Genomic DNA, 26203 nt, shown 5'->3' with positions numbered 1-26203 from the left:
TGTGGCTTTTATGGGCCTAAGACCCTAAATCAGCGAATCGGTCTATATGGCAGCTATATGCAAATTTGAACCGATCTGGGCTAAATTGAAGAGGGATGTCGAAGGGTATCACGCAACTCACTGTCCCAAATTTCAGCAAAATCTGATAATAAATGTGGCTTCTTTGGGCCTAAGACCTTAAATCGGAGGATCGGTCTATATCGCAGCTATATGCAAATTTGGGCCAAATTGACGATGGATATCAAAGGGCCTAACCCAACTCACTGTCCCAAATTTCAGCAAAATCGGACAATAAATGAGGCTTCTATGGGCCTAAGACCCTAAATTGGCGGATCGGTCTATATGGCAGCTATATGCAAATTTGAACCGATCTGGGCTAAATTGACGAAGGATGTCGAGGGGCTTAACACAACTCACTGCCTAAAATTTCAGTAAAATTGGATAATAAATGTGGCTTCTATGGGCCTAAGACCCTAAATAGGAGGATCGGTCTCTATGGGGGCTATATCAAGATATAGTCCGATATAGCCCATATTCAAACATAACCTGCTTATGGACAAACAAGTAATAGCGTGCTTAGTTCGGCCGAGCCGAATCTTATATACCCTCCATCATGGCTCGCTTTTGTCGAGTTCCATGGGCGGTATCTCTTTTTTAACAAAGAAATTTGAATAGGAACTGTTATGCGATTGGAGCTATATCAAGTTATAGTCCGATTCGGACCATAAATGAATGCTGGACATTGTAGAAGTCAATGTGTAATATTTCAGTTCATTCAGATAAGAATTGCACCTTATAGGGGCTCTAGAAGCAAAATCGGGAGATAGGATTATATGGGAGCTGTATCAAACTATTGAGCGATTCAGACCATATTAGACACGTATGTTGAAGGTCATAAGAGAAGCCGTTGTTTAAAATTTTTGCCAAATCGGATGAGAATTGCGCCCTCTAGAGGTTCAAAAAGTCAAGATCCCAGATCGGTTTATATGGCGACTATATCAGGTTATGTACCGATTTGCACCATACTCAGCACAATTATTGGAAGTCATAACAGAACTCCATGCAAAATTTCAGACAAATCGGATGAGAATTGCGCCCTCTAGAGGCTCAAGAAGTCAAGATCCGAGATCGCTTTATATGACAGCTATACCAGATTATGAACCGATTTAAATCATACTTAACACAGTTGTTGGAAGTGATACCAAAATACTACGTGCAAAATTTCAGTCATATCGGACTAGAAGTGCGCCCTCTAGAGGCTCAAGAAGTCAAGACCCAAGATCGGTTTATATGGCAACTATATCAAAACATGGACCGATTAGAACCATACGTAGCGCAGTTGTTGAAAGTGATAGCAAAACACCACGTGCAAAATTTCAGTCAAATCGGAGGAGAATTGCGCCCTCTAGAGGCTCAAGAAGTCAAGACCCATGATCGGCTTATATGGCAGCTATATCAAAACATGGACCGATTTATACCATACGTAGCGCAGTTATTGGAAGTGATAGCAAAACACCACCTGCAAAATTTCAGTCAAAACGGACGAGAATTGCGCCCTCTATTGGCGAAGTCAAGATCCAAGACCGGTTTATATGACAGCTATACCAGATTATGAACCGATTTTAACCATACTTAGCCCAGTTATTGGAAGTGATACCAAAACACTACGTGCAATTGCGCCCCCTAGAGGCTCAAGAAGTCTAGACCCAAGATCGGTTTATATGGCAGCTATATCAAAACATGGACCGAGTTGGCCCATTTACAGTCCCAACCGCTTTACTCCTATGAAAGTTTGCGTGCTTTAGACAGACAGACGGACGGAGGGACGGACGGACATGGCTAGATCGACTTAAAATGACATGGCGATCAAGAATGTATATACTTTATGGGATCTCAGACATATATTTCGAGGTGTTACAAACAGAATGACGAAATTAGTATACCCCCATCCTATGGTGGAGGGTATAAAAAAGAATATGTGCTAAGTTTCAGCCCAATATCTCTATTCTTAAAGACTGTAGCGTGATTTCAACAGACAGATGGACGGACATGGCTAAATCGTCTTAGATTTTTATGTTGATCAAGAATATATATACTTTATAGGGTCGGAAATGGATATTTCGATGTGTTGCAAACGGAATGACAAAATTAATATAGCCCCATCTTTCGGTGGTGGGTATAATTAAAGTTGAGCAGAACACCTCTATTGGTAAACTACACCAGGGTTGAATGCGAGTGATATAATTTAAAGAAAATATATAAGAAATGTTATGGGACAGGACCATAGTCAAGATCCCAAATTTTTAACACATCCAGTAGCAAAAAGTTTGATATGAATGTGTCAGTTGCAATTCATTTAAAAGTTTCAAAAGAGTTTATGAAATAATGCATGCTTTTGCATTATATCGATGAATTTTAGTCAGATCTTTCATAAAGGGTATGAAAAATTCATACAACATATCAAATTTTACTAAAATCGCATGAATAATGGGCCCTAATCCAAATGTTAACCAAATATGCCCATCAACATTCCATTAAAGAACAGGGGCAAACTTCTCACATATCAATGAGTGCTGTCCGATTCAAGTTTAAGCTCAATGATTAGGGGCCTCTTTTTTGGTAGCTGAGTCCGAACGACTTGCCGCAAGACGACACCTTTTTGAGGCATAGTACCTCACAAGTGCCCCCAGCATTAGGAGGGGAAAACCACCACTGAAAAAATGTCCTGATGTTCAGGCCACCCAATCATATCGTTTAAAACCTCAACCGAGAGAGATTTTTGCTAATAATGTGGACTTATCCATGGGCCTCTCTGTTCAACTTCTTCAGACCAATGCCTTTTTTTATATAAATAAATCCCTGTTGCACTAAGTGATGGTGGTGGTGGTGATGGTGGTGCGGTATAAACAACCCACCTCGTCAAGCTCTTTGATCAACGTCACTTGCATGGACAACATGGTCGCCAATTTCATTCACATCCACCAGCATCAAGAAAACCTCAACGTCATCACCATCAGCAGCAACAGTAGAATCATCATCCTCAAACATCTGAAACTCTGAGTGTCCACGATTGTAATGCTGCCTCATGCAGCATAATCTTCTTTACATTCCGTGAGGATTGATCAATGTCGGTTAATGTCATGGTATCTTCTTTGCCGTTGTCATCATCATCATCATCGCCATTCTCATGTGTATGTGTTTGGTTTTTCGTCCCATTTTTTCCAAAGCTTTTCTTTTTTATCTGCTGTCCAGTTTTGGATTTTTTTGTTTTTTTTTTCTTCCAACCATCATCTTAGTCTGTTTTTCTTCGTTTATATTCTCATTTTTATCGGATCGAATTTTTTTTTTTTTACATTTTGTTTCCCTGTGCCGTGTATGCAACGGCCTTCCAAGAGGAGGAAATCATCGTATTCGACTGGCTGTTGTTGTATTCCCAGATCCACACCTGTGATCATCATCATCAACATCTATGTCCCATACGTACAGAATGAATGTCGTCAGTCTCATTGTATTGTTGCTCTTCTTCCTCTTAGCTATTCCGGTTTTTCATGTGCTCCTTAACAGATGCCTCGACAAGCTTAAAACAATGGAAAAAAAGCTTCAATTTTCTAAAGATCAATCATCGGGGTTGTTTTTTCATTGTGTGTTTGAAGAGTTCAACTCATTGCAACAGATTGCAGCAGCGTTTCTTAGTTTTGCAGAAGTTTTTGTCAAGTCAAGGTGAAGAGTGGGGAGATTGATATCCATGGGTTGAATATTGTAGCCCTTATTTTAATGAAAGTGCATTAAACATTTTTTTTGCCTGAAGTATTTAACAATGATCAAATATTGAAGCGAAATATTGTGATATGCAAATTGAGGCTGGTCTGGATCATATTTGATTGAGGTCCCCAGAACTCTAATACAAGTCAAAGTTGTAATCCGTCCAAAATCGCGCAATATATCCGCTTTTTATGGCAGCTCTATCTAGCTATAGTCCGATCTGCACCATATTTGAGACGGATGTCGGGAGGCTTAGAACAACTCTCTATTTCAAATTTAAGCGAAATCGGGTAATAATTACGGCTTCTATGGGCTTAAGACCCCGAATAGTCCCATCTGCACCACATTTGAGACGGATGTCGGGAGGCTTAGAACAACTCTCTATTTCAAATTTCAGCGAAATCGGCTAATAATTGCGGCTTCTATGGGCTTAAGACCCTTAATCGGCAGATCGGTCTATATGGCAGCTATATATAAATATGGTCCAATCTCAACCATATTTGACTCGGATTTCGGAAAGCTCAGAACAACTTTCCATTTCAAATTTCAGCGAAATCGGCTAATAATTGCGGCTTTTATGGGCTTAAGACCCATAAATCCATATATCCAAAAAACCTCACCTGCTTATGGAAGAACTACGAGTCTGAGCAAAATTTCAGCTCAATATCGCAATTTTTAAATACTACAGCCTGATTGCAACATCGTTAAAACGTCTTAGAATTTTACGACTCAAAAGCAGCTGAACAGATTACCTTGAAATGTTCACAGATGTGTGTAGGTTGGTCTGGAAGGAAACATAGGCTACATAATTTTTTTGATATCGGAAGGGGGAGGGGCCCTCCCCCTTACCCCAAAAGTACTACCCAAAAATGAAAGAGTACCGATAATGACAATATGGGTATCAAATAAAAGGTATTGAAGAGTACAATGCGAATATGGTAAGAAAAATTGGGTACCAGGAAGTTGCCCTAACCCCAAAACTCCTCCAAGCAGACAAATTGAACGTTCATATCAATATGGGGCTCTAATGAAAGGTATTCGGGAGTAGATTACAGATCTGGCATACAAAATCTGATTGAAGTATAGGGGGTCAACACAACCCCCGATAACGTCCCAAATGGGCATATTAACCAATTGTGGCTATATGAGATCGGTTGATAACCTGATATATATTCTTGATCGTCATGACATTTTAAGTCGATCTAGCCACATCCGTCCACATCCACACGCTAACTTTCGAAGAAGTAAAGCTAGTCGCTTGAAATTTTTTCCAAATACTTCTTAATTGTGAAGGTCAGTTGGGATTGTAAATGGGCCAAATCGGTTCATGTTTTAATATAGCTGCCATATAAACCGATCTTGGGGCTTGACTTCTTGAGCTTCTAGAGGGCGCAATTCTCGTCCGATTTGGCTGAAATTTGGCATGAAGTGTTCCGGTATGACTCCCAACAACTGCGCCAAGTATAATTTAAATCAGTCCATAACCTGATATACCCGCCATATAAACCGATCTCCCTATAAGACTTCTTGAGCTGCTAGCGGGTCTAATTCTTATTCAATACGGTTAAAATTTTCCATATGTCATTCTGGTTCTGAAATTTGGCTGAAATTTTGTATAACGTGTTTCGTTATCCATTTCAACAACTGCGCTAATTATGATTGAAATCGTTTGATAACCTGATATAGCTGCCATATAAACCGATCTTGGGTCTTGACTTTTTGAGCCTCTGGAGGGCGCAATTCTTATTCGATTTTCCTGAAATTTTGGAGGTGGGGTTTTTCTATGACTGGTGCTTTTTCATTTAAAAAAGTCATTCAAAGAACTTGTTTGATATCGGATGGTGGCAGGAAGCGGGCACGGGGTGGGGCCCGCCCCCAATATCGTTCCCCAGAAACACAACCCAAAATCAAAAGTTGGCCGATAAACACAATATGGGTATCAAATGAAAGGTATTTGAGACTAGAAAACGAATATCGTGTTAAAACTTTGGGTCCAAGGCCGTCCCAACCATAAAACTCGTCTAAACAGATATATTCGACGTTCATATCAATATGGGACTCTAAAATTATTTGGCAGTATATTACAAATATGGCATATAAAATTAGGTCCAAGTATAGGAGGTCGCTCCACCCCCAAATACTCCAAAATGAGCAAATAAGCCTACCATGGCTGTATGGGACTCAAATGAAAGGTAGTTGGGAGGAGATTACGAATTTGACATTAAAATTTGGGTTCAGGTCTTGGTTGTGCTTTTTCTCCTAAAAATACGTCAAATAGGTTCATTGACCCATTATGGCATGATGCGACTCAAATCTAAGGTATTTGAGAGTAGAAAACGGATCTGATATCCAATTTTGGAGCCAAGTCTTTGGGGATACGCCCGTAAGCACCCCCTAAACTGAACTTCATGCCCGGGTAACCTAAAACAAAACATGGTTTCTATTGTTGGGGTCGGGTGCCTCGGGAGCCACCCAAAACCCGGCAAATGGATATATATTGACCAATCATGACAATATAGGGTTCAAGCGAAAGTAGCTTGAGAGAAAAAACGAATTTGATATCCAATGGAAAAGCCATGTGTTGGGATTAGAGTACGAAATTGATTGTCATTTTTGGGACAAAGACCCTGAGGTCGACTTCACTTTCAAACAGAACTTATTTACCGATCATGCCAAAGCCACGAAGCGTATATTTAATTTTAGGGCCAAGTGTCTGGATGGCCACCCCACCCCCGAAATACCCCGTAAACAGGAAATATTTACCAAAGTGATAATATGGGACTCAAAAGATAGGCATTCGGCAGTAGAGTAAAATTTTTCCCATGAACCGAGCAGGGGCAAATATCTCACACATCAATGAGTGTTTTCCGATTTAAATTTAAACTCAATGATAAGGGACCTTTTTGGCTTGGTACCTCGCATGGCTTGGTACCTCGCAAATTTCCCCAGCAATAGGCGCCAGCTCGAACGTAGGCGTTCAGCGTCATTGTGGAGTATGGGCTACAGTAACACGAATTCGATATCCAGATGAAATGTCCCCACTCTAAAAAGACATGAGATAGTTAAAAAAGGCTCAGCGAAGCGGGCCCGGTTCGGCTAGTAACAAATATATATTCGTGACCGTTGGAAAAATCTAAGACGACCTAGCCATGTCCGACCATCTGTCTGTTGAAATGACGCTACAGTCTTTAAAAATAAAGATATAGAGTTGAAACTTTGCAAAGTTTCATTTTTGTCTATAGGCAGGTTAAGTTAGAAGATGAGCTTTATCGGACTATATCTTGATGTAGCCCCCACCGATCTGCCGATTATTTTAGGCCCATAAAAGTCACATTTATTATCCGATTTTGCACAGTGAGTTGTGTTAGGCCCTTCAATATCCTTTTTTAATTTGGCCCAGATCGGTCTATATTTCGATATAGTGGCCATATAGACCGATCTCTCGATTTAAGGTCTTGGGCCTATAAAAAGCGGCAGTTATTGTCCGATTTCGCCGAAATTTGGGACAGTGAGTTGTGTTAGAGTGCTTCGACATTCTTCTTCAATTTGGCCCAAATCAGCCCAAATTTGGATATAGCTGGGATATAGACCGATATCTCGATCTAAAGTCTGGGGCCCTTTAAAGGCGCATTTATTGTCCGATGTCGCCGAAATTTGGGACAGTGAGTAATGTTAAGCCCCTCGTCGTACTTCTGCTACATGGCACAGATCGGTCCTGATTTGAATATACCTGCCATATAGACCGATCTCTCGATTTTAGGTTTTAGGCCCAAAAGAGTCATATTTATTATCCGATTTTGCTGAAATTTGGGACAGTGAGTTGTGTTAGGCCCTTCAATATCCTTCTTCAATTTGGCCCAGATCGGTTTATATTTGGATATAATGGCCATATAGACCGATCTCTCGATCTAAAGTCTTGGGCCCATAAAAGGCGCTGTTATTGTCCGATGTCGCCGAAAATTGGGACATTGAGTAAGGTTAAGCCCCTCGTCATACTTCTGCTATATGGCACAGATCGGTCCTGATTTGGATATAGCTGCCATATAGACCGATCTCTCGATTTTAGGTTTTGGGCCCATAAAAGGCGCATTTATGGTCTGATTTTGCCAATATTTAGGACAGAGAGTTGTGTTAGGTCCTTCAATATGCTTCTTCAATTTGGTCCAGATCGATCTATATTTGGATATAATGGCCATATAGACCGAACTCTCGATTTTAGGTTTTGGGCCCAAAAAAGTCACATTTATTGTCTGAGTTTGCCAAAATTTAGGACAGTGAGTTATGTTTGGCCCTTCGACATCCTTCGTCAATTTGGCTCAGATCGGTTCAGATTTGAATATATCTGCCATATAGACCGATCTCTCCATTTAAAGTTTTGGGTCCATAAAAGGCGCATTTATTGTCCGATGTCGCCGAAATTTTGGACAGTGACTAAGGTTAAGCCCCTCGTCATACTTCTGCCATATGGCACAGATCGGTCCACATTTGGATATAGCTGAGATATAGACCGATATCTCGGTCTAAAGTCTTGGGCCCATAAATGGCGCAGTTAATGTCCGATTTTGCTCAAATTTGAAACAGTGATTTGTGTTAAGCCTTTCGGCATTCTTTTTATGCCCACCACCTTAGGATGGGGGTATACTAATCTAGTCATTCCGTTTGTTTAACCTCGAAATATTTGTCTTAGATCCCATAAAGTATATATATTCTTGATTGACTCAACAATCTGAGTCGATAGAGATATCTTCATCCGTTAGTCCGTCTGTCGAAATCTCGAAGTCGGTCGAACGCTATTGAAATTCTGCACCGATACTTACTATTGATGTAGGTCGTTGGGGATTGCAAATGGGCCACATCGGTTCAGATTAGAATATAGCTCCTATATAAACCGATCTCCCGATTTGACTTCTTGCAAATAGTGTTCTGCTATGACTTCCACGAACTGTGGCAAGTACAGTCCGAAACGGTCCATAACCTGATATAGTTCCCATATTAACCCGTTTTCCCGATTTGACTCCTTGAACCCCTCGAAGCCGAAATTTTGTCCGATTTGGTTGAAATTTTGCATGCGGTGTTCTGTTACAATTTTCAACAACTGCTCCAAGTACGATCCAAATCGGTCTATAACCTCATATAGCTCCCATATAAACCGATCTCCCGATTTGACTTCCGGGATGCCGAAGTACCAACAACAACGGTGCCAAGTACCGTTTGAATCGGTCTATAACCTGATATAGCTCCCATATAAACCGATCTCCCGATTTAACTTGTTGAGCTCTTACAAGTCGTAATTTTTGTTGGATTTGGTTGAAATTTGCATGTAGTGTTCTTTGATGACTTCCAACAACGGTCCCAAGTACGGTTTAAATCGGTCTAAAACCTGATACAGTCCCGTATAAACCGATCTTCCGATATGACTTCTTGAGCCCCTGGAAGCCTCAAGTTTCATCCGATTAGGCTGAAATTGTGTGTTCTTTTATGACTTCCAACAACTGTGCCCAGTACAGTCCAAATCGGTCTATAACCTGATATTTGTTAGGTTTAAGTGACAGTCTGCAATCAGACTCATTTAGACGTTTCCGCTCAGAAGAAGTAAGATGCCTTCTAGGTCCTACCGTTGAACCATCCAGATCGTTTCAAAAAAACCCAACAATTTGCGAATGTTCACATCAGCTAAATCAGTCAGGTTCTCAAAGAAATGAGATCCTAAAGTGGAAATCTTTCGGACTGCCAGTGCCGTGTGTCCCGCACACAAGGTGTTCTATAGTCTCTTCTTCTTTTTATGTCCTTCAGTCCGTCTGCATGTTTTCCGATTAGACAGCGACCTTTCATGACGGACACAATGACAGAGACGTCTATTCTAGCCAATGACAGCTAAGCGGTAGACCTCTTTTAGTCTAGATTAGGTCACTTAGTTTTGGAATGCTCGCAGCTTCTTTGCGACCTTCTATCATTCGTTGTCCTTCGGCCCTGGCCACGAAAACTTAGCCTACTTGTCGTTAGAGGCATGCCCACAGATTCCAGTTTCCCAGGAATGTGTAAGGTAGTTCCTAGTCTTGCAAACTCGTCCGCTTTACAATTCCCTGGGATATCTCTGTGACCCGGTACCCAGAACAGGTGAATTTTGAACTGGTTAACCATCTCGTTGAGAGATCTGCGGCAGTCGAAGGCGGTTATTGAGTTCAAAAATACATTCTCCAGAGATTTAATAGCTGCCACAATTTTTGTTCGATTTGGCCGATGTGATTTTCATTCCATCAATAAATTCCATTTCATTCATTTAATGAAACCATAAAATGACAAAATGTACAGTAATGTAACTTTTCATTGTATTCATGAAAATTTTCTTTGTATTTATGAAAATTTTCATTGCATTAATGAAAAGCGTTCATAGATGCGATGAAGCATTTTCCTTTCAGTATAACAGGTGACCAACCAGAGACTGAAACCGAAGTTTTAGCAACACTCAATGGGTTAAGCATACTAAGCAAAAGTCAAGGATACTGCCAAAAATGTAGCAAATTCCTTTTGAATTCCTTTTAATTAGAATATAGGGAATACAAAGCCTTCTAGTACACCAACTAAACTCAGCGGTGACCGGTTAATGGTGACCATTTGATTGCTTTGCAGCGATGAGAACCAAAAAAATAACAACGGCCACAACGATGAGTACGATGATGGAGATGAAGATGATGCTGGTACATCTCAGCACACACACATACACACACAAGATACTGCTGGCATAAGCAACCACCACCACTAAGACACATTTAAAGTCCACACAAGATAATGGTCTTCGATTGTTTGTTAAAAGCTTAAAGTGGGAGAAGCAACATTCAACTTTATAGCACTTTGACTACTAACTCTGAGAAATCAAAAGTATGTCGCAATGTTATTTCGTCTTGCTCTTCTGCAAGGGGCTTTTTTTTTGTCAATGCGAATGGAATTTGCATGACATCGGCCTCATTAACGAGTTGTCAGCGTCTCTCTTTTCATGGGATCAAACTAAAAGTGGGAATGTCTGCCAAGAGCTACTAAGCACCATCAAATACCATCCCAGAATTCCTGGGGCTAACTGCAGAATGACTGACTGACTGGCCGGACGGCGGGCCAAAAGTGACTTTGGTCAGACCATAATCCCAGCCATCATTGACATTGAAATGATGATTAAAGAAACGAAGGTGTACTTGCTACAAAATTTCAGTTCATCAGAAGTGGTGAAGATACGAAAATTTGAAAACCATGATGTGGTGGTGATTTGCCGACAAATGCCAAGTGAATTAAGGAGCGGCGAAATTTCTCTTTGAGCATGATCATTTAATATGTTTTATTATTGTAAAATATGTGATAAATGAAATTTCAAGGCTAAAAGATTCTTTTTCATTGCATAGAATTAATTTTAAAAAATTTGTGAATAAAACAATTTTTAACATTTTTTTTTTTCAAAAAAAAAAAAATTTTTGCCTTGTTTCTTACTTTCTTGAAATGTTACTTCAGAATTACCCTTTGAGTTAGAATAAGATCTATATTTGCCACTTCTTGAAGGCCACCGTAGCGCAGAGGTTAGCATGTCCGCCTATGACGTTGAACGCCTGGGTTCGAATCCTGGCGAGACCATCAGAAAAAATTTTCAGCGGTGGTTTTCCCCTCCTAATGCTGGCAACATTTGTGAGGTACTATGCCATGTAAAACTTCTCTCCAAAGAGGTGTCGCACTGCGGAACGCCGTTCGGACTCGGCTAAAAAAAGGAGGCCTCTTATCATTGAGCTTAAAACTTGCACTCATTGATATGTGAAAAGTTTGCACCTGTTCCCTAGTGCAGTGCTCGTGGGCAAAATTTCTATTTGTTGTATATTTGCCACTTCAGAGAAGTTATCCTAGGGGTTCCTAGTATCAAAGAAGTAGGAGCGTGTTAAATTCGGTCAGGCCGAATCTTGTATACCCTCCACAATGGATCGCATGGATCGAGTTCAATGCGCTATGCTATGCAAAGACTATTGAATAAGGACTGATATGCTATCAAGCTATTGATCGATTCACACTATATTCAACACGTATGTTGAAGGTCATGAAAAAACCGTTGTACAAAATTTCTGCCAAATCGGATAAGAAGTGCCTCCTCTAGAGGCTCAAGAAGTCAAGATCCCAGATCGGTTTATATAGCAGCTATATCTGGTTATGGACCGATTTGAAACATACTTGGCGCAGTTGTTGGAAGTCAAAGCGAAACACGTCGTGCACAATATCACCCAAATCGGATGAGAGTTGCGCCCTCTAGAGGCTCAAAAAGTCACGACTCAAGATCGGTTTATATGGCAGCTATATCGGGTTATGGACCGATTTAAACCATACTTGGCACAGTTGTTGGAAGTCAAAGGGAAACACGGCGTGCAAAATTTCACCCAAATCGGATAGGAATTGCGCCCTCTAGAGGCTCAAGAAGTCAAGACCCAAGATCGGCTTATATGGCAGCTATATCAAAACATGCACCGATTTGAACCATACTTGTCATAGTTGTTGGAAGTCATAGCGAAACACGTCGTGCAAAATTTCATTCCAATCGGATATCAATTGCGCCCTCTAGAGGCTCAAGAAGTCAAGACCCAAGATCGGTTTATATGGCAGCTATATCTGGTTATGGACCTGTTCAAACCATACTTAGCACAGTTGTTGGAAGTCATAGTGAAACACGTCGTGCAAAATTTCATTGCAATCAGATAAGAATTGCGCCCTCTAGAGGCTCAAGAAGTCATGACCCAAGATCGGTTTATATGGCAGCTATAGCAAAACATGGACCGATTTGAAGCATACTTGTCACAGTTATTGGAAGTCATAGCAAAACACGTCGTACAAAATTTCACCCAAATCGGACGAGAATTCCGCCCTCTAGAGGATCAAAAAGTCAAGACCCAAGATCGGTTTATATGGCAGCAATATCTGGTTATGGACTGATTCAAACCATACTTGGCACAGTTGTTGGAAGTCATAGCGAAACACGTCGTGCAAAATTTTACCCAAATCGGACGAGAATTGCGCCCTCTAGAGGCTCAACAAGTCAAGACCCAAGATCGGCTTATATGGCAGCTACATCAGGTTATAAACCGATTTGAACCATACTTGCCACAGTTGTTGGAAGTCATAGTGAAACACGTCGTGCAAAATTTCATTCCAATCGGATAGAAATTGCGCCCTCTAGAGGCTCAAGAAGTCAAGAACCAAGATCGGTTTATATGGCAGCTTTGATATTCACTCCGTAAGCAGATTTAAAAGCTATGCTAAATAGGCTGCCTAATGAGGTCTATTTTCGGCTAGGTTGCACTGAAAGCTGAAGCAGCTCGGCAAGATGAAGGCGAAAGGATACGACCATGAGTTAATTATTGTTAGGGTAGACTGAAGAAGGTCTTAGACTACCTTACACCGAGACATATTGGGGATAAGATCCTTATGATTTGAATGGCACTTGATATCGGTATGTCGCTGAGACTGTCAGATGAGTAAACGGTGGAGATCAAACTCAACAAACTCCGACTTATATAATGGCACATTGACGGCGATCAAACCAGTCGCCGATATTGCATTGATATTTCTTGAACTACTGAATATAGTATTGGGGTTAGTACAGAGCCAGTGGCAAGGAATCTGTATATGCCGAACTGCCAGGATAAACACTAATACTTTGACCAATAATTAGTTTTTTAGAATATAATCCATAATTATCACTTCCATGCAATCCTGTCTTTGCGAAACACCATCGCATATGGATGCACGTTGAAGGTATGTTGCTATCCAACAACTTAACATGCCAGGGTCGAGAGCAAAACTCCAATATTGATTTACAGCATGGCCTGATTTGGTGCAATCATAAGCAATGGTTGTCGCATGTCAGTAGAAGCGAAAAATTCCCTAAAAATACGGCCATAAATTCTGGTTGGGAATGATTACCCTAAATTTATGATAGAAAGGTTATTCTACCCCAATTACAGCGATATGAAGTTTGTCCTAAATCAGGTACATGCAGAACAATAAAATAATTGCCTTTTAGGGGCCTTCCTCCCAAGCATATGGGACCAATTTGGGTTACCGCAAGTAATAACACCCCAACCTAAAATGCCACGGCAAATGTTTTGGGCTTTTTTTCCTATAACTATTGGGTCTATTTGGATGTATTACACGTAAATTTAGTTTTTAAGCGATGACACTATAAAGACATCATAAACGAATCCAAAGGCATTAAGTTCAGCCAGGGCAAATTTTGGATACCCAACGCCTTGGGTATATAAAGGGTGATTTTTGAAGAGCTCTAGGAAAGTTTTTCACAAAAAAATACAAAAAAGTTCCGAAAAATGCAAGAATTCTTTATTTAAATCGATAGTTTAATTTAATGTTTGAAGATTATTTCATGCAAATGTTGACCGTGACTGCACCTAAAAAAGGTCCATCCGCTTTGTCCAATTTTGATATACTCTTTCCAACATTTCGGCCGGTATCTTACGAATAAATGCTTGAATGTTGTCTTCCACACTCGTAAATCACACGATCTAGGCGGTCAATTGACCGGTCCCGAATGTGAAATAAAATGTTCACCGAACTCGCCTCTCAATAAGTCCATTGTTACGCGTGCTGTGTGGCATGTGGCACCGTCTTGTTTAAAACGACATGTCATGGAACTCAAGCTCTTGCATTTTGGGCAAAAAAAAAGTTGGATATTATCTTACGGTAGGGCTCACCATTCACAGTTACATTAGGATTCGCATCGTCTTTGAAGAAGTACGATCCAATGATGGCACCAGCCCATAAACCCAAACTCCTCAAATTAGAGGGAAACTAACTTCTCACAATATCAATTGAGTGCTGCCCGTTTCAAATTTAATCTCAATGATAAGGGGACCTCCTCTTTTGTGCCGAGTCTAAACGGAGTGTCACTGAAAAGTAACACCTCTTGGTTGAGAAGTCGTACATGGCTGAAATACTCACAAATGCTGCCAGCATTTGGTGAGGGGATATAACCACCGCTGGTAAAATGTTTTAAGGTGTACTCGCCGGCAGAATTTGAATCCGGGCGTTTGGGCACGATAGGCGGCCATGATAACCTATGCACCACGGTGTTTGACAGTGAAATAAAACTCGAAACGTGCGTTCGCTGTTTAAACCAGTGTTGCCAAAAAGATAATAGTTAAAAAATCACCCATTATATAAATCACATTTTATCAAAATCCGGTGAAAATGCATCATATATGGAACGAAAGTCGAGTGGTCTACGGCAATACGCTGTTCAAGACCGTATAACGGGAGATTGGTCTACATCAATAAGTATATCGGTAGATCGATCTAAATGGTTCAAATTTGATCCTATCTGAACCGAACTCGGCACGAATGTCAAAGAGCCTAACAATCGGGTAATAAATGCACCATTTATGGGCTCAAGAACCTGAATCTGGAATTAGAGTATATATGGCAGCTATGTCCACCTTGCCTATCCACAATAAAAGGATCTGTGCAAAGTTTTTGCTCAACATCTCTATTTAAAAAGACTGTATCATGAATTTAACAGACAGACGGATGGACTTAGAGGTTAGAATAGTCGTAGAATTTTACGACAATCAAAAATATTAATATTAGTTTAAATGGAGGTTTTGTCAATTTATACGGTGATTTGGACTATACATGGCATGGATGTTGGAAGTCAAAACAAAAATTTTTGTTCTAAACCGGAAGAAAAATGTATGCTTCTGAGGGCTCAAGAAGTTTAATCCGGGGATATATTCATATGGGGGATACAACAGTTTAAAGACCGATTGGGATCATATATGACACTTACAGAACAGAGTCTATATGTTAAATATCGGTCAAATTTCAACCAAATCGGAAGAAAATTGAGGTCTTAGAAGGTCTCGATGTAAATAATTAGGGATTGCAAATGGGCCATATTGGTTCAGATTTGGATACAGCCCCCACATATATCGATCCCCTATTTTGACTTTTTGAGCACCTGGTAGCCTCAGTTTTCATCGGATTTGGCTAAAATTTGTGCACAAGGACTTCCTTTCTGACTTCAACCATCAGTGCTGAGTATAAACCGAATCGGTCTATAAACTGATATAGCCCCCATTTTAACCGATCCACAGTTTTGACTTCTTGAGCCCCTATAAAACTCAGTTTTCATCCGATTTGACTGAAATTTGGCACAAGGACTTCCGTTCTGATTCCCAATTTATGCGCCGAGTATGATCCGAATCGGTCTATAAACTGATTGATAGTCTCCATACAAACCCATCCCCGGATTTGTCTTTTCGAGCCCCTAAAAGCTTCAGTTTTATCCGATTTGGCTAAAACTTGGCACAACGATTTCTGCTATGACTTCCAACATCAATGTCATATATGATCCAAATCGGTCTATATACTGATGTATCCCCCAAATAAACCGATCCCCGGAATTGATCGGCTGAAATTTGGCATGACGTACTTCGTTGTGATTTTCAACAACTTTGCTATGTATTGTTTAATTCGGTAAATAACCTGGTATAGCTGGCATTAGACCAATGATCGGGATTTTGACTTCTTGAGTCTCTAGAGGGCGCATTTAATATCCAATTTGGCTGAAAGGACTATATCTAGATACAGCCCCCATATAGACCAATCCGCCCATATAAGGTATTAGGCCCATAAAAGCCACATTCATTATCCGATTTTGCTGAAATTTGGGACAGTGAGTTGTGTTAGACACTTTAACATCTTTTTCGTCAATTTGGCCTAGATTGGTCCAGATTTGGATATAGCTGCCATATAGCCAATCTCTCAATTTAAAGCCTTTGGCTTATAAGAGGCGCATTTATTGTCCGATTTCGCCAAAATTTGGGACAGTATATTGTGTTAGGGACTTAGACACACTTCTTCAATTTGGCGCAAATCAATCCAGATTTGATTATAGCTGCCATAATGACCGATCTCGCGATTTAATATTTTAGGCCCATAAAAGGCGCACTTATTGTCCGATTTCGCCAAAATTTGGAACAGTGAGTTGTGCTAGGCCCTTCGACATCCCTCATCAATTTGGCTCAGATCGGTTCAAATTTTGATATAGCTTCCATATAGACAGAGCTCTCTTTTTAAAGTCATGGCCCCGTTAAGAGCGCATTTATAATTCCATTTCTCTGAAATTTTACACAGTGATTTATGTTAGGCTTTTCGACATCCGTGTCGTATATGGTTCAGATCGGTCTATATTAGGATTTAGCTACCAAAAAGACCAGTATTTTGTTCTACAAAATTTAATTATGAATTGTACGCAATAGACCACTCAATGTCCGTGCCGAATTTGGTACAAATCGGACCATATTTCGATAAAGCTGTTAGGGGGGCATAAATATAGCATTTTTCACCGGACTATGAAGAAAGGTGATTTAAAAATATACCCGAGGTGGTGGGTATTCAAAATTAAACGCCTTTTAATCCACTTTTCCCCCAAAAAATTGCCTTATATGATAAGCTTCATTCGTCTTATATATAAAGGGTGATTTTTTTGAGGTTAGGATTTTCATGCATTAGTATTTGACAGATCACGTGGGATTTCAGACATGGTGTCAAAGAGAAAGATGCTCAGTATGCTTTGACATTTCATCATGAATAGACTTACTAACGAGCAACGCTTGCAAATCATTGAATTTTATTACCAAAATCAGTGTTCGGTTCGAAATGTGTTCAAATTTTGACAAATTTTGTTCAGCGATGAGGTTCATTTCTGGTTGAATGGCTACGTAAATAAGCAAAATTGCCGCATTTGGAGTGAAGAGCAACCAGAAGCCGTTCAAGAACTGCCCATGCATCCCGAAAAATGCACTGTTTGGTGTGGTTTGTACGCTGGTGGAATCATTGGACCGTATTTTTTCAAAGATGCTGTTGGACGCAACGTTACGGTGAATGAACACATTTCGAACCGAACACTGATTTTGGTAATAAAATTCAATGATTTGCAAGCGTTGCTCGTTAGTAAATCTATTGATGATGAAATGTCAAAGCATACTGAGCATCTTTCTCTTTGACACCATGTCTGAAATCCCACGTGATCTGTCAAATACTAATGCATGAAATTCCTAACCTCAAAAAAATCACCCTTTATGTAAACCACCGTTCGTCATAATCCGGTAAAAAATTGACAATCTATGCCCCCATATTGCTCTTTTAGGTAGCTATATCCAAATATAGACCGATCTGAACCCTATACGACATGGATGTCGAAAAGCCTTACACAACAAAATTTCGGCGAAATCGCACAATAAATGCGACTTTTATGGGCCCAAGACCTAAAATCCAGAGATCGGTGTATATGGCAGCTATATCCAAATCTGAACCGATCTGGTCCAAATTGAAGACGGATGTCGAAGAGCCTAACACAACTCACTATCCCAAATTTCAGCGACATCGGACAATAAATGCGCTTTTTATGGGCCAAAACCTTAAATCGAGAGATCGGTCTATATGCAAATCTTGATCGATCTAGGCCAAATTGCAGAAATATGTCGAAGGGCTTAATGCAACTCACTGTCCCAAATTTCGGCAACATCGGACAATAAATGCGCCTTTTATGGGCCCAAAACTTTAAATCGAGAGATCGGTCTATATGGCAGCTATATCAAAATCTGAACCGATCTGGCCCAAATTGTAGAAGTATGTCGAAGGACCTGTTCCAAATTTCAGCAACATCGGGCAATAAATGCACCTTTTATGGGCCCAAACCCTCTATATCCTCTATGGCAACTATACTCAAATCTGAACCGATCGGGGCCAAGTTAATGAAGAATGTCGAGTGGCTTAACCCGACTCTCTATTCCAAATTTCAGCAAAATCGCATAATAACTGTGGCTTTTATGGGCCTTAATCGGCGGATCGGTCTATATGGGGCTTACACCAATATAGCCCATCTTCGAACTTAACCTGCTTATGGACAAAAAAGAAAAATAATCTGTGCAAAGTTTCAGCTCAATATCTCTATTTTTTAAGGCTGTAGCGGGATTTCAACAGACGAACATGGTTAGATCGTCTTCGATTTTTATGCCGATGAAGAATGTATATAGTCAATGCAAATGCAAATTTTGCCCCTGAACATTCCACTAAGGAACAGGGGCAAACTTCTCACAGATCAATGAGTACATTCCGATTCAAGTTTAAGTTCAATGATAAGGGACCACCTTTTTAGAGTCGAGTTCGAACGGCATGCCGCAGTGCGACACCCCTTTGGAGAGAAGTTTTACATGGCATAATACCTCACATATGTTGCCAGCATAAGGAGGGGAAAACCATCGCTGAAAATTTTTCTGATGGTCTCGACAGGATTCGAACTCAGGCGTTCAGAGTCATAGGCGGACATGCTTTTTGATGGTCTTGCCATTATTTGAACCCAGGCGTTCAGCGTCGTAGGCGGACATGCTAACCTCTGCGCTGCCGTGGCCTCCGTATATACTTGATAGGGTCGGAAATGGATATTTCGATCGGAATGACAAAATGACTATACCCCCATCCTATGGATGGAGGGTATAAAAAAAATCTGTTCCCAAAATGTGTTACCAATCATCAACAACTTTATTATTCTTGCTCCCAATTTAATTTGATTTGTTCACTGTCTTGTTTTAATGTTTCCCTTCTCGATATGGTATGAGGAAAAAATGCTAAGGCTTCTGTGTCTTGTTTTTTTTGGGTAATGATTTTGTGGTACAATCCAAAATTGCCCTTAATTGAGGCTTACGATCGTTTTATGTAAATTTCAAACCAAGAAACCAATGAAAAGTGCCTGTGAATGAGACTGAATGTGGGACATACCGGCAGACATAAAGATTACGAAATTTAAATACGAGTATCTGCCAAAAATCAATTTCAACAGAGGAAGTTAAAACAAAACGTTATTGGGTACATATGATTAGGGCGAAAACAAAGCTTAATGGTGAAATTACAGGAAACGATCTCGTCGTGATAATGTTTAAATTAATGATTTCGTTCGGCTACTGGATAATTTAAAATTTGGAGTTGAGGGATTGAAGAATATAGACTTTGGTATATCATAATTAGAAAATAATATTTTATAGAATAATTCTGATATTTGAAGAGCAGTATGTGTTTAAGTGAAGAAAAGCAAGCAAACAATTGGTGAAAAAAATTATTGGATTTATGATTTCCAGAGAAAACCATTGTTTGAGTCCCTCAAACAATCCATATAAGGTTATTAAGAAACTTGAATCTTCTCAATAGCCATTTGCTACTCCTTAACCAAGTGTCCAAAATCCATCACTCCAAAATATTGTATATTGCAATCTCTATGGTTTCGTGCCATTGAGAAATTTGTCCTCAACTTAAGCTACCTTACATTCAGAGATTTTGTGAGACAAATTTAACAAAGAAGGCAGTCTCATCGAAATCCATATTACTTGTGCTCCTATAAAATATTGGCATTTGATGATTTTTCTGTTTATCTTTAACTCATTTTTAATCAATTTTTTTCCAGTTTAAGTATTTATGCGTTTTTTTTTTTTTTTGAGAAATATTCATAAATGTTGATTTTGAAGTGCTTTTGTTTACTTCAGTTATTCTCAAGTGTTGGCTGCTGAAGCAACTGTTTAGATGGTAGTTTTTTTTTTTTTTTGTTTTGTTAATTGGATCAACGACGAACCATGTTAGACTCTCTGGCAGTTTAATATTGACAAGTCATTGTGGCATGAAGGGTACTTTTTTTCCAAAAAATTTTAATATTTTTTTTGTCCAATGACGTCAAAACATTAATAAATTTTAAAATTTGAAATTGTGGAACATTTGAAAACGTTTGAAATACAATGTTCTGCGGAAAACAGAACAAGTTTTGCTAAAGCTTTTATAAGCTTCGATAAGTTGCTTTAAGACATTGTTCCAAATTTCAGCGAGTTCAGAATGTAAATGCGTCTTCAAGGGGTTCGAGATTTCAAATCGAAAGTTCGGTGTATATGTATATATGTATATCCTAACAAGGACACAACTAAAACTGGCGAATAATTTTAAAATTTTTGAAATATTGGGCATGGGTGACGAGGGGCTTACTACAACGCACTATTTGATATTTCTGCAAAAACCGGGTTGTAATGCGCCCATTTTTGCATGTAGAGAAACCCACCGTAGCGTAGAGGTTAGCATGTGGACTTATGACGCGGAACGCTTGGCTTCGAATGCTGGTGAGAACATCAGAAAAAAATTATAAGCGGTGGTTTTTCCTCCCGCAGCTGACAACGTTTGGGAGGTTCTATGCCAAGCATCGTAACCATATAACAAGTAAAAGCGTGTTAAGTTCGACCGGGCCGAATCTTATATACCTTCCACCAGGGATCGCATTTGTCTAGTTCTTTTCCCGCCATCTCTTCTTAGGCAAAAAGGATATAAGAAAAGATTTGCTCTGCTATTAGAGCGATATCAAGATATGGTCCGGTTTGGACCACAGTTAAATTATATGTTGGAGACCTGTGTAAAATGTCAAGAGAAAATCCTTCGTACAAAATTTCAGGCAAATCGGATAATAATTGCGACCTCTAGAGGCTTAAGAAGTCAAGATCCCAGATCGTGTTATATGGCAGCTATATCAGGTTATGGACCGATTTGATCCATACTTGGCACCGTTGTTGGACATCATAACAAAACACGTCGTGGCAAATTTCATTCCAATCGGATAAGAATTGCGCACTCTAGAGATTGAAGAAGTCAAGACCCAAGATAGGTTTATATGACTGCTATATCAGGTTATGGACCGATTTGAACCATACCTGGCACACTTGTTGGATATCATAACAAAACATGTCGTGCGAAATTTCATTCAAATCGGATGAGAATTGCGCCCTCTAGAGGCTCAAGAAGTCAAGACCCAAGACCGGTTTATATGACAGCTATATCAGTTTATGGACCGATTTGAACCATACTTGGCACAGTTGTTGGATATCATAACAAAACACGTCGTGCAAAATTTCATTCCAATCGGATAAGAATTGCGCCTTCTAGAGGCTCAAGAAGTCAAGACCCAAGATCGGTTTATATGGCAGCTATATCAAAACATGGACGGATTTGGCCCATTTACAATACCAACCGACCTACACTAATAGGAAGTATTTGTGCAAAATTTCAAGCGGCTAGCTTTACTCCTTCGGAAGTAAGCGTGCTTTCGACAGACAGACTGACGAACGGACAGACGGACGGGCATGGCTAGATCGATATAAAATGTCGCGACGATCAAGAATATATATACTTTATGTGGTCTCAGATGAATATTTCGAGTAGTTACAAACAGAATGACGAAATTAGTATACCCCCCAGCCTATGGTGGAGGTATAAAAACATGACCCAAAAGAGGTGTTGCACTGCGGCCAGCCGTTCGGACATGGCTGAAAAAAGTAGGTCCCTTATTATTGAGTTTAAAGTTGAATCGGACAGCATTCATTGATATGTGAGAAGTTTGCCCCGTGTTCCTTAGAGGACGCTAACTTTCGAAGGAATAGGGTTAGGCGTTGGAAATTTTGCACAAATGCTTCATATTAGTGTAGGTCATTTGGTATTGTAGATAGGCCATATCGGTCCATGTTTTGTTATAGCTGCCAAATAAACCAATTTTGGGTCTTGACTTCTTGAGACTCTAGAGAACGCAATTCTAATCTGATTTGGTTGAAATTTTGAAAATGGTGTTTTGGTATCACTTCCAACAATTGTGTCGAGTATGGTTTAAATCAATTGATAACCTGATGTAGCCCTAATTTTTGTAACCATCACCATAGTCTATCATTCCCTTTCTAACACCCCGTAATATTGATCTTAGACCGCATAAAATATATATATATATTCCAGATCGTCTTGATATTCTAAGTCGAACTAGCCATGTCTGCTGTTCGTCTGTCGAAAATAAACGAATACAGATATACTCTAGACATTTTGCACAGATACTTCTTATAGCCGAAGGAAATTGCAAATAGGCCGTATCGGTTTAGATTGGATTAAAATTCCTTTTTTTGTTTCCTGCGCCATTAGAGGTCTCAATTGACATCCAATTTGGCTGAAATGTGGCACTTCCACTAATCTAACTTCCAATGACAGTGCCGAGTACTATACGAATCGGTCTATAAACTGTTTTAGCCTCCATACAAACCGATCCCCGGATTTGACTTCTTAAGCTCCTAGAATCCTTAGTTTTCAGTCGATTTGGCTGAAAATTGGCACAGGGTCTTCTGCACTGAGCTGAGTATGATCCGAAATGGTCAATAAACTGATATAGCCCTCCCAAAATACCGATCCCCGAATTTAACTTCTTGAACCCATAAAAGCTTCAGTTTTCAACCGATTTGGCTGAAACTTGACACAAGGACTTCTACTCTGACCTCCTACATCATTTCCTATTATGATTCGAATCGGTCAATAAACAGGTACTCGTTTTCTAATCTCATTTAAACTCCTTATTTCAAAAATCAGCAAATATTTCCGGTTCAGTGTATTGGCCCTAAAAACTATAAATATTTAGTTCCACTCTCTTTAAGACCCAAATTGTGTTGGTAAGCAAATACGTACAGTTGGTCCCTAATGATGATATCAGATACGTGGTCTACTCCTAAATACCTTTAATTTGAGCCCCATATTTCCAAACATGACCGGCTTGGGGTATGGTCGGCCACTCAGTGAGTTGGCCTTGAAAATATATATCGGATTCGTGTTCCACTTTAAAACCCCTCTTATTTGAGCCTCATATTGCAAAAGTCAGCAAATACTTACTGTTTGGGTGGTGTTATGGGAGTGGGGTGGCCCCATAGACACTTTTCCCGAATATTGATATCAGATTTGTGCTTTACTCCCAATGACCTTTAATTTGAGCCCCATATTGCTATGGTCGTAAATTTGTCCCCTTGGGGGGACGTTTTTGGGGAGAGATGGCCCTCTTGGTCCCATATTTGGATATCAGATTCGAATTGTACACTTAAATACCTTTTATTTAAGTCCCATGTTCCCATGGTCAGTAAATATTGTAAGTCCTGTTTGCGGGGTGTTTTGGGGAAGGGGTCCACCCTCCAGAAACGTGGTCCCACATTTGGATATCAGATTCGTATTATACTCGCAAATACCTTTCATTTGAGTCCCATATTGCAATGGTCGGTAAATATGTCCGATTTAGGGGTGTTTTGGGGCTTGGGGTGGTCCCCCTAGCACTTGGTTCGACAAAGGACATCAGATACGTTTTCTTATCCTAAATACCTTTTATTTGAGTCCCATATTGTAGTGATTTGTGTATATATATATTTGGTAGGTTTTAGGGTGGGGCAGTCCCCCTAGGTACCCCATCCGAAATTTGGATACCAAATTTTTATTTCTAGGGTACTATATGAGGGCCCACAAAATTTCGCTTAAATCGCACCACCCATCTCCGAGATCTGGCGTTTCTGAAAATTAGGGTAAGGGGGAGGGTCCGCCCCCCTTCAGATATCAAAAAATGTAGTACCCTATTTTCACTACGGGATCATTATGCACCATCTGTGAAAATTTCAAGAAAATCGGTTCAGCCGTTTCTGAGTCTATAAGGAACACACAAACAAACAAACAATTGATTTTTATAAATAAGATAGGGTCGGAAATGGATATTTCGATGTGTTGCAAACGGAATGACAAAATTAATATACCCCCATGCTTTGGTGGTGGGTATAAAAAATATTTGCTTCAAAGTAAAATATTATATTACAACGGAATAAGTACTCACCTTATGTACTAGTGAACTTAAAATGATGAAAATTATTACAGCAGGCATTGTTAATGTATTATTGGCAGTTTTCCCACAGCTTCCTTTACTGCTGTCAGAGTTACTACTGGAACGGTTTCTACTCAGCAATGTTATCGAAGAATTATAATCCAATAGTTTTCGACGAAAATGTTTAGTGAACATTTTACAAAAGGCAGGCACTGGCGATAACGTTGATGATGACAGTGGCGATGAAACTGGTAATGTGAATGTTGGCAACACCATGTTTGTTGTTGGTAATAAATTTTTTTCGTTTATTTAACAATTGGAGATAGTTAAACTATCCCTTGTTTATAACTATCGATTTGTTTTTGTATTTTTGTAATAAGTTACCACGTTTTGAAAGCAGTTAATTTGTTAGTTTTAAACAATTGGTTTCTTATTTTAGCCATTTTTATGTTAAAAACACTTTCATATATTCTTGTTGTTGTTAATATATATAATTCTTTCAATATTTTTTCAAACCATTAAATATTCGTTGTATGTAAATGCTTTAATAAAAAAATATATTTATTACAAAATAACATTTGGTACACTTGAAAGATTTTTTTAAATTAAAAACTTGTATGATTTTATCAGTCTTTCTTTTATTTAATTGTCACTTCTAACATTTTTGGAGAATTTTGATTAGTTTGCTGTATAATTCGTATTTATTTGTGTTTTGTTTTCATTGTCGTTACATTATTTATTATTCTTTGTTAATCTTTGGTTAGTTGGTCATATAGTCTCTTGAGAAGGTTAGATCAAATATTGGCTTGCCCAAAACGTAATTGCGGATTTTTCAATGGTCGGCGTTGACAAATTTTTTCACAGCTTGTGACTCTGTAATTGCATTCTTTCTTCTGTCAGTTATCAGCTGTTACTTTTAGCTTGCTTTAGAAGAAAGTGTAAAAAAAGTATATTTGATTAAAGTTCATTCTAAGTTTTATTAAAAATGCATTTACTTTCTTTTAAAAAATCCGCAATTACTTTTTAGGCAACCCAATATAACAACTGTGACTATATAGTGTATCTAATAACTGGAAACATAGATCATCTTTTCATATAATAATATGGCTTAATGATTTATATTTTAATCCAAACCCAGTAGCAAGTTAGAAACCATACCCTCCCGCTTATTCTGCTTTAAAACGAAAGCTTTAAACCCATTTCCGATACTAATTATCATATTGCCACATAACATCTTCTCTGGTGGAATTTTATGTTCTAAATAGGAAAAGATTTTTGTGCGTTTCTAACTAAGGTGATAGGTTAACCGTAGAAAAAAGAAGGTATAGACATTGAAACTTCAATGCTTAGAAAATTACTGAAAACTTGTTTGTTTCATATCGACTGTCTTATTTGCGCATTCACATATAAACGATTATGAATTTGACATTTCTTCCATATGACTTTATTTGTCTATGGTGTTACTATGCTGTAGATATTCATAGAAGAGAACGTATTCTTCATCAATCAATACTAGTCTACATTCGTCCATACACATACATTTATACATTGTGAAATGCATATACCCTGCAAACATTTTGAATCGCCAAACAATCTTCCGCAAATCTTCTAGAAGAAAGTTACGATTGTGGACAAGTTCGTCTGAGAGTCATAGACGATTTCCCCGTCTTGAGTAGTTGTGTCCTCAAGAAAAATCTTCTGGAAGAGTTTTCCGCGAATCTT

General features: G+C 39.2%; 1 protein-coding gene across 1 annotated transcript in view; it reads right to left on the bottom strand.

Moving 5' to 3' along the window:
• Positions 1-24950, bottom strand: part of LOC106087742 (protein serrate) — a 146345-nt gene extending 121395 nt beyond the window's left edge. Inside the window, exon 1 of the mRNA XM_013252885.2 lies at positions 24494-24950. Within this exon, the coding sequence (XP_013108339.2) occupies positions 24494-24757 (264 nt within the window). The 5' untranslated portion in view covers positions 24758-24950. The remainder of the gene's footprint in view (positions 1-24493) is intronic.
• Between the last annotated feature and the right edge of the window lie 1253 nt (positions 24951-26203).

Source organism: Stomoxys calcitrans, chromosome 2 (genome assembly GCF_963082655.1).
Source record: "Stomoxys calcitrans chromosome 2, idStoCalc2.1, whole genome shotgun sequence".
Taxonomy (NCBI): Eukaryota; Metazoa; Arthropoda; class Insecta; order Diptera; family Muscidae; genus Stomoxys; species Stomoxys calcitrans.
This window is presented reverse-complemented; position numbering and strand designations above follow the sequence as displayed.